The 9,853-nt window shown below is 48.9% G+C and overlaps 1 protein-coding gene across 1 annotated transcript in view; it reads left to right on the top strand.

The window, feature by feature from the left end:
• Positions 1-49: 49 nt before the first annotated feature.
• Positions 50-9,853, top strand: part of NHSL2 (NHS like 2) — a gene marked incomplete at its 5' end in the record, with an annotated part of 21,477 nt that continues 11,673 nt past the window's right edge. The window contains 5 exons of the mRNA XM_006771919.2: positions 50-215; positions 3,013-3,140; positions 3,445-3,640; positions 5,698-5,829; positions 6,946-9,261. Of these exons, the coding sequence (XP_006771982.1) occupies positions 50-215; positions 3,013-3,140; positions 3,445-3,640; positions 5,698-5,829; positions 6,946-9,261 (2,938 nt within the window). The remainder of the gene's footprint in view (positions 216-3,012; positions 3,141-3,444; positions 3,641-5,697; positions 5,830-6,945; positions 9,262-9,853) is intronic.

The following is a 9,853-nucleotide window of genomic DNA, read 5'->3' on the forward strand; positions in this document are numbered from 1 at the left end:
CCCAGTGGCAGCCTCGCCCACCCTGGGCTGTGCCTCTCACTGACTCTCTCCTTCCCTAGCTGCAGCTAACTCGAGTCGGGAAAATGCGACAGCGACTGCCCACTCGAGGTCGTCATGGCGACAGCCAGTGAACGTGTTCCTCTCCTCAGGCAGGCCCCCGAGTGTAGAGGAGCTGCTTCGAGAGGCGCAGCTTAATCTCCAGAGCCTGTTGCAAGGTACCGAGAGGGTGTGGGGCTTCGTCTGGACCCACAGGCCAGATACGCAGCCGCTGGAGGGAGGCATTGAAGAAAGAGTACAGGGACCATCGAGAGAGAAAAAAAGTTTAAAACCCATTGTAAAACAAAACACACATTTTCTATCTGTCACCTTCCAGACTCTAAATCACCACCACCACCACCACCTTTTTTTTTTTTTAGCTCAGTAGCCCATGGGGGAAATGAGGACAGAAACTGAGACAGGGCAAATGGTCAAACCATTTATTTCCAAAGACAGCTGGGTGAGAGACTCCCACAATGTGGCCCACATACCTCCCAGACATTCCCTTGCTACATCACCCATGCCTTTGGCATCCTGGCACCTGCAGAGTCTCCCTCTGGGCTTCACTCATTCTACTCTTACATTAACCTCGTCCACATATCTTCTGGGTAGCTACTGCTTCACCAAAGCAAGCCCAGTACACAGCACCCAGCGCTCACTTCACCCCGAATTCCCACTGTCTTTGAGCATATAGTGTGCAAAACTGGGTCCACAGACCCAGAGAAGCAGCCCAGTCAGGGTGCCTGAGCAGTCAGACTGCACCCACTAGGCAGATGGAGAAAACACAGACTTGGAAAACAGAGCTAGAATATAATTCCATTCACACACCTACCTAGCTGTGTGACCGTATGCAGATATCCACCCTTTCTGAGCTTCACATAAGTCATCTTTAAGATGGGAATTCCAATTCCCTACATGGCACAGTTTTGTGAGAACTAAAAATAGGGCTTAGCAAGAGTGTCTTGCTGCTGGAGAGACCCTGATGAGATGCAACATCAACTCCTGGTACATGTCCTTTGGAACATGGGCTGAGCTAAGCACAATATTAAAGTTGATATGAAAAAAAATAAGGTGGTCCCTGATAAGACCTTACAATATGAAAAAAATACACATTTACCAGACAGATTTATCCAATGTAAGTGGCAAAAGTATTAAAGCTCAGGTCTATGAGAGAGACTATTGGCGAGCTGCAAATACCTGGGTGGAGATTGCAAGGGGCATGCATATATCCAAGTTCACTGAACCATATACAAATCTGTACACTTTACTGTTGGTAAGTTATAACTCAATAAAATAATACAAATAAAAATTCAGTGCTAGGCTCCATACCCACTTTCAGCCCTCACATCCCATTCAGACCTCTTTTCTAAACCTAGAAGACTTCCTCCCTCTTCCTCACTCCAATCATTATACTTTCTTTAAAGTTCTATTCTTGCCTCCTCTAAGAAAACCTTTCACATGAGTTCTGCACTTTGCACCATTCCCTCCATAAGCACGCATATGAGGCACTTTGTACCATCCTGTTCAAGAGGATTTTTATAGTTCTGAACTGCTTTTCCTTGCATTTGTTCATTCATTTACTCTTTCATCTACTAGTCCTGGGTATATATTTTGTCCACCTGGCCAGACTGAGCTTGTAAGCATAAAGAATCATGTCTTTTGGGTTTCCAGAAGCACCTGGCACAGGGCTGGATCCCCAAGAGGTGCTCAATAGACATTTCTTGAGTGACCGTTAAATATGAAAAAATCATCTTATCAGCTCTGGTTTATTCATGCCAATGAAGATTAATGCTGGTGGAGAATAGAAAGTGGCACACAGCCACCCAACTGGACTACAGCCATAACCCCCACCTCCTTGCCAGGGCAGTGCTTACCTTAGAGAAGCAAGATACCAAGGGACACCATGAGCCTTGTGTTCAGATAAGAGAGGAGCTACCATGCAGGAAAAGAGTCAGTGTGTTCTGTGGTGCCTCCGTGGACAGTTAGGACTGGGGGAGGCACCCAGAGGGAAGCAGATTTCACCATAAGATAAGGAAAAACTTTCCTGACACCTGACAGCCCCAACTGTCCTTGGATGGAATTGGCGGCCTTGGGAAGAGGGCTGCTCCCTCCTCTGCAAGTGTATGCAGAGGCTGAAGAGACACGTTAAAGGGCTGCTGAGGAGGAAGTCTGAGCCCAGAATGGGATGTTGGACCAGAGAACTTTTGAGGACCCTCCTGACTCCAAGTTGTAATTCTTAAAGTCTTTGCTCAAATATGCATAGAGTCCTGCCTGTTGATTCCTTACTCTCATTTCCTTCATTTCGTTGGGTTCCTTCCCTTCCTTCGAATTCATCAGTTAAATGAAACCAATTCAAATCTTATGCATCCTTCTTATTCCCTGATCATGCCCCTGAAATTCTCCTTCTTTCTATGCCACTTCCTCCCTTTCCTCTCCTTCACCTACACTCCCCTGGACCTGTCACCACCTGCAGTGGGACTAAGATGCAGGAAGCCAGGCCCTTGGAGGTTTGAATAAGAGTTCTTGACATGCAAGGGAGCACCCCATGTTGGACTTCCTAATACAAATCTCCTTGTGCTTCACCCAGGTCTTTTCCCAGCTAGGGTTGCAGAAAACCTGAAGAACTGGAGGGCTTTAAAGAGAGGGTCTTGCAGCATAAAGTAGCAAAAGGTGTCTGCACCCTGAGCCTCCACTCCAAGTTGAGCACTTAAGGTGTGGACCACAGACACACGGGCTTAGTCCCAGAACCACCACAACTCAAATTTCTTGATTCTCTTTTCTCTTCGGCTCTCATAGTTCCAGGAAGTAGTCATTTTTCCATTTCTGAATCCAGAGGCTCAGAGGCCAGGAAATATCCAAAGAAATAGTGCAAGTCAGGCCTGGCAGTTAGAGCAGGAGCCCTGGCTCATGGTCCCTTCCCTGCCCGGCACTTGACCATGGCCCCCTAGAGTTTGTATCCACTGTGCTGTTTTTCAGAAGAATATGAGGAGCAGTACTCGGAGGCCAGACTGCTGGGGCAGACCTTCCGCTCTGCTGATGAGGCCCCTGAGCCCACTCCCAGCCCAAGGCCCCAGTCTGCCAGGCGTCTGGAGTTTGTATTGATGGTGAGTTGCATCTTCCCCTGCCTGGGAGAGCCAGTGCAGAGCTCGCCCTGCACCCATCGACAGGGTATCTTGAGCTGCTTACATTATCCACTGGATACCGCTGCTCACCTCTGCTCACCAGCAGAGCTACCCTGAGGTCCAGCCCAGATGGGTCTTGCACAGTAGGTGTCTGGCCTGGCAGCCTGTCCATGTTCTCCTGCTTCCCAGATGAAGCCTCCAACCAGCCTGCCTAGATAGCCATCTTGTGGGCATGGCTCATCTCTAGTCAGGAGTACACCCTTCCCACCACCTTCTTTCCCAACAGCCTACAAAACAGCAGCTGAGCGAGGATGAGACTACCACCCAGGGTGTGAGGGCCTCTGAGGCCTCCCTGAGCCTGTCTACCACAGCCGACAAGCAAGTTGCCTGGAATACCCCCTTCCCTCTGCCCATCCTAGAGGAGAAGCGGTGGCTTCAGCCTTGCTCCACGCACTCTGACATTGTGCCCATCAACATCTCTGGTAGAGTTGCTTAGCACCACCTCTGTTTGCTTCCCTCCATGCCAACTACAGACCATCCTCTCCAAATGCACTAGATGCTGGGGGAGGGAGCAAGACTTTCTCTGCTACTGGCTCAACCTGTACTGTCAAAGTCATGGCTCTTGCCAGGGAATGGAGGCATGCAGAAGATGGGGCTATGGCTGCTCTTTCTTCACTCTACTAGCACTTCCACACTAACTGAGACCATCTGATAGCAAACAAAATGTTCTTAAAGAAAACTCTGAAACTTTATGAACTTGTGTGCTCTTTGGAGCGTCCATGGATATTTAAAGTTTGTGAGTTATGTTTGGGTTGGGGAAAGGAAACTTCTTTGCCAGAAGCCATGTTTGGATAGGAGTCTGAGGGAAAGTGTGGGGTTCAGAGTGCTGATGATAAAAGGGAGGCTCATACCCAGGACGCAGACCATGGGCCTGATGGCACTTTAAGTGGACACTCGTCTTTTAGTGAGATGGGTCTCTTCAACTCGCGCGTGGTAAGTGTTTAGGAAGGGAAGTAACAGAAAGGGACCAAGGCCCAAAAAGCCAAAAGGGGGCCAGTACCATCTCAAAAGTGGAGAAAATAATGTATGTAGCTTAGTTGGACGTGGCTTTGGGAACATGTGACACCTTATTAATTTGTGCTCCACATTCCATTGGCTGTAAGTGCAAGAGAAGGAGGCTTGGTCATTTCAGAAGGAGATAGGGCCAGCAACCCAATGAAATCAAGACTTCATGACCCAAAGGGACCAGAGGCATCCTGTGAGCCAGCATTGGCTTGTGGTATGCTGGGAAAAGTTGATGAAGATGATGAGGACACCTCTGGCCACATGTGGTGATGCTCTCTGTATATGGGGCCATCCAGCACCATTGGTGTCATCTCAGGAAATTGGAGACAGAAAATAGAGCCCACAACCTAGGGAGATGTACTAAGAGGAGTGGGGGTGGAGAGAAGAGATTCACAAAGTGATGGTGGGCACTTTATTTCTAAACATATCTTACTCTCAATAAGGCTGGCCCTGAGCTTTGCCCATGGAGTCACTTATGGGAGGGGGGTGTCATATGCAGCTGTGAGGCTGAGAGGGGAGGGTTTGGTTAGCCAGCTGTTGAATGAGAGACAGTGAGTGGAGCAACATACTCACCCTCTGACTCACTCTGCCCCTGTCCCAGCAGTTCCACAGGAACAAAGACTGACCCGGTGCTTTAAGAGAAATAGATCTCAGTCACTGCCCATGGGTGAACTTTGACAAAATGTAATCAAAGGTGGCCGGAGGACAGACTATCAGGCTGCTTCCTAGATGAATGAGGGAGGCAAGGCAGCTTCTGGGAGACACTGTCCTCTGGCCCACGTTAAGGCTTCTTTTTAAAATATATTTTTATTGATTTTAGAGAGAGGAAGGGAGAGGGAGAGAGAGATAGAAACATCCATGAGAGAGAAACATCAATCTGCTGCCTCCTGCATGCCCCACACTGGGGATTGAGCCTGCAACCCGGGCATATGCCCTGACCAGGAATCAAACCATGACCTCCTTGTTCATGAGCTAACACTCAACTACTGAACCACACCAGCCAGGCTAAAGGCTTTCTTTAAGGAAAGATTACAATCAAGCAATATCTAATCTCAACCTGTCTCTCTAAATCAGTGGTTCCCACCCCAGGCTGTACATCTGAATAATCAACTGGGAAGTTTGAGAACTAGCTTCTACCTGGGCCCTCCTCCCAAAGACTTCAATATTCTGGGGTGGGGTTCAGGTATTAGAATTTCAAAAACTGCTCAGTTTATTTCGATATGTGGTCAGGATTGAAAATCATGGCCCTCAGCTACCTAAGACTCACAGGTGACCCTGGGTGCAGCCTATGTGTGCCTTGGGGCTCTGGGTGTCTGGGGCCATGTTGGGAGGGATATGGAAGAAGGGCCACCTGCCTGGATGCTATTCATGCTCATCGCTACTGCCATCATCCCTTCTCTCTACCTCAGGCCCATTTCCACTGTACTGTAAACAGAAACCAAGATGCACCCAAGTGTCTTTATTTTGGCTACAGGGCAGCAGTTCGATAAACATGCAAGTTTGCGACACTCCTTGTTTAACACAGAGACAGCCGTGAACCCCAAGTCCACCCTGAGGCGGAGGCGGACCATTATTGGATTCTCTAACTTTTCACAGCAAGACCAAGGTGACCTCAACACAGCTGATTCCCTGGGCCCTTCCCCTTGCTCTCTCCCACCAGTCGTGCCACCCAGGTGGTATTGCAGTTATGGGGAACAAGAATAATTTTGGGGATGGGGCTTTGGATATCCTGAAAAAAGCCAATGTAGTGATTAAAGATAGCCAAGGGCCTTTGGTCAAGGAGAGCAACCAAATATGAAGAACAGGTCTCCCAGGCTATAAATTCATTGTTTCTCATTATAATTGGAATATAACCATATAGGTTGTTTAGGCAAGTAGGTAAAGGGGGGAAGCATCACTAAAGAACCATCTTAGCAGAACCATTATGCTGTTAAATTAATGCTGTCCAAAATGCACAGGCCTTGGCCAGGTTATATAACCTCTCTGAGCCTCAGCTTCTTCATCTATAAATTGGGGATAATGATGCCACCTAGTGGAGTTGCCATGAGGATTAGAGTCATTGTATGTAATTTGCCTACCATGTGCCTGGTACATAGTATGTGTCAACAAAGGGTGACTGTTATTATAAATTATCGTAGCAGTAGAAGGCGCAATAATAATAATGATAGAGCAATAATAATTGTGTGTATGAGAAATCTTTGGGGATTCTGAACATCTGAATGGTTGCCTCACATCTGTAGGTTATCTTAAGTATCTCATGTTGCAAAGCTAAAAAGAGTCAGGTGCCAAAAATGCAACCAGACTCTGGCTTTCCAACGGTGGCTTACTCCAAATCCGGGCTGAAAGTCACACAGTGCTGTCCTTTATGTAGTTCAAAAACTTCTGCTTTCATCTCAGGAGAGGTGAACTCTGAGGTCTGTGATGACTTTATGAGCCTGGGGTGAGAGCCCCGAAAACCCAAGGTAGTCCCACCTGCCACTTCATCTCCAAAAGGAATAATCAAAGCTAGAAAGTCTTTGGCAGCCATCTGGATAATTCAAGGCCACCCTGTGACTCACCATGTCATGATGGGCAAGGACCCAACTTCCCCCGCATTCTTATTGATGGAAAGGAAGAACCAAGAATTCTGTCCAAGTTGTTGGCAAATGCTTCTTGGCAAAAATTTGGTGCTGCCGGGGGATCCCTGGCAGCACCACTAATGTTTTGTGTTTCCCTCCTCCAGGCCTCAGCAACAGCCCCACAAGCAGGTTTGCTTGCTCTACCAGCTCAGACATCAAGCCCAGTCATTCTGTTCCAGAAGGTGTTCATGGAAGAGTTGCCATTGGTGAGGAAGCTCATTTCCCAAATCTCACCTCACCAGTACTGAGAAAGCCTTCTAGTGATCCCGACGAACCTCTCCAGGTGCGTGGTGGCACCAAGCCTCCTGGCATGGAAAGCATGGGAATGGTGTATAGCGTCTCCAGTTCTTGCAATGGACCAACAGAATCTACATTCTCTGCTTTGTGGAAAGGAGATGCTTTCACCTATATGACTCCAAGTGCCACCAGTCAGAGCAATCAAGTCAATGAAAATGGAAAAAATCCTTCCTCTGGGAATTCATGGGTCTCTCTGCACACACTGCCACCTCTGGTTCCTAAGGAGGCTGCTGCACTCTTTGTCACTCGTGATAACCCAGCAGGATGCAGTGGATCAGCTGGCTACTCTGAACACCCTACACAACAAAGGCAAGTATCAGAGCGACCCTTCAAGATTGGCCTTATGACTGGTGGCACCTCAAGGCTGGATACAGGCCCAGGTGGGGCCAGCAGGTTCCGGGAGCGGTCACTGTCTGTACCTACAGATTCAGGCACCACAGATGTGGACTACGATGAGGAGCAGAAGTCCAATGAAGCCTGTGCCTTGCCTTATGCCAGTACAAGTTCTGAGGGCAGTAACAGTGCTGACAACATTGCCTCCATTAGTTCCCAGCAGGAGGCCCACCACAGAAGGCAGAGATCCAGGAGTATATCACTCAAGAAGGCCAAAAAGAAGCCTTCCCCACCAATGCGCAGTGTCTCACTGGTCAAAGATGAACCAGTCCTCTTACCAGAAGGTGGGTCAGCACTATCCAAGGACCAGAGGCCCAGGAGCCTTTGCCTCTCCTTGGAACACCAAGGACATCATTCATCCCAGGGTCACCCAGCTGTGCCCACCTTCAAAGACCCAGAAGATACACAATTCTCCCACCACTGGTATCTTACTGACTGGAAGTCTGGTGACACCTACCAGTCCTTGTCCAGCTCCAGCACTGCCACTGGCACCACAGTTATTGAGTGTACCCAAGTTCAGGGCAGCTCAGAGTCTCTTGCCTCCCCTTCCATCTCCAGAGCTACTACGCCTTCCCAACTCTCCATTGAGGTAGAGGCTAGGGAGGTACCCTCTCCCGGAAGGCCCACTGGGCTGATGTCACCCTCCAGTGGATACTCCAGCCAGTCAGAGACACCAACACCCACTGTCTCCATGTCCTTGACCCTGGGCCACTTGCCTCCTCCAAGTGGCAGTGTCCGGGTACGTCCAGTGGTACCTGAGAGGAAGTCATCACTGCCCCCAACATCGCCAATGGAGAAAATTTCAAAGTCACGATTATCGTTTGACCTACCATTGACCTCTTCTACTTACCTGGATCTGTCTGGGATGAGTATCTCCATACGAAGCAAAACCAAGGTGAGCCGGCATCACTCAGATACAAATTTTGGGGCCAAGTTGGTCCAGAAAACAGGCCCCAACCAGCCAATCATGCCCATGGTTACTCAGTCTGATCTACGTTCTGTCCGCCTCAGGTCAGTAAGCAAGTCTGAGCCAGAAGATGACATTGAGAGCCCTGACTATGCTGAGGAGTCGGGAGAAGTCTTCACCTTGCTAGAGAGAAAGATGAAACCTCCCATAGCTGAGAAACCCCCACTGGCTCGAAGGCCTCCAAGCTTGGTCCACAAACCACAATCTGTCCCCGAGGAGTACCCACTAACTTCTCCTACATTGGCTATGACCCCTAAGAGTTCAATTCAATACATGAGGCCATTCCCTCCAGACATCTACACGGTGGTGAGGAAACCAAAGTCCTCCAGCTTCCCTGAGGCCAGAAGCCGAGGGGAGTCAACAGCACCCTCAGCTCTTGTTTTTACACCTTTTGCCAGTTCCTCTGGTGCTTTCTGCTCAGAAAACCAGCAACCTCTCCAGGGAAGTACAGAGGATGAGGGCTCTAAGGTGAGAGCCCTGCCTGAAAGAATTAGCCTCCAGAGCCAGGAACAAGCTGAGAAGAAGAAAAGCAAGATTCCACCTCCTGTACCAAAAAAGCCCAGTGTGTTATACCTGCCTCTCACCTCACCCACAGCTCAAATGGAGGCTTATGTGGCTGAACCAAGGCTGCCTGTCAGCCCCATCATCACCCTGGAAGAAGATGCCAAGTGTCCCCCAACTGGCGACCACCTGCAATCACCTGGTACAACAAGGACGACTACCACCCCACAGGCTGATGATGGAAGGGAGGCAAGCCCTTCAGGTTAGTAAACTATCTGATGGCTTTTCCTTTCAATCCCAGGAGAGATGATGGTGAGAATGTAGTGCCAGAGACAGAAGCCAGTGCCCCATGATCCTGACCCTGGGATGACCAAGTTAGTAGGGGCACCTCTTGAGAGTTTGGGTTACTCTAACTAGGTCTCACTGCTCTTAGGATCAGGACTTACCCAGGGGTAGATCTCCAAAGCTCAGTTTGAGGCAACCTACTCTGGAACCCCCAGTGCAGAGATAATGAAATTAAACTAGGCCTTAGCACCCTAGGACCTTAAGAGCCCATTTACCTAATCAGGCATGTATCCCCTGCTCTAGGAACTCTCTACCTCACTGTACAATACTTTTCACTAGCCACACTGAATTTAGTTTCTGGCATGGGACTCATATTCTCCCAGGCTGAGGTCAAGTGCCATGATGGGCTTGCAGGCTTCTGAAGCAATGCACTGTATTACCACCAGCAGACTTTCTTAGTGCTTTTGAGAGGAAATGGAGCTCACTTTCTTGGATGGTTAGCTCTTTCTGGAACAAGAAGACTAGGCTAGATAATATTTCTCATCTTTTTTTTTGCGGGGGGGGGGGGG

Source organism: Myotis davidii, unplaced genomic scaffold (genome assembly GCF_000327345.1).
Source record: "Myotis davidii unplaced genomic scaffold, ASM32734v1 scaffold25, whole genome shotgun sequence".
Classification (NCBI taxonomy): domain Eukaryota; kingdom Metazoa; phylum Chordata; class Mammalia; order Chiroptera; family Vespertilionidae; genus Myotis; species Myotis davidii.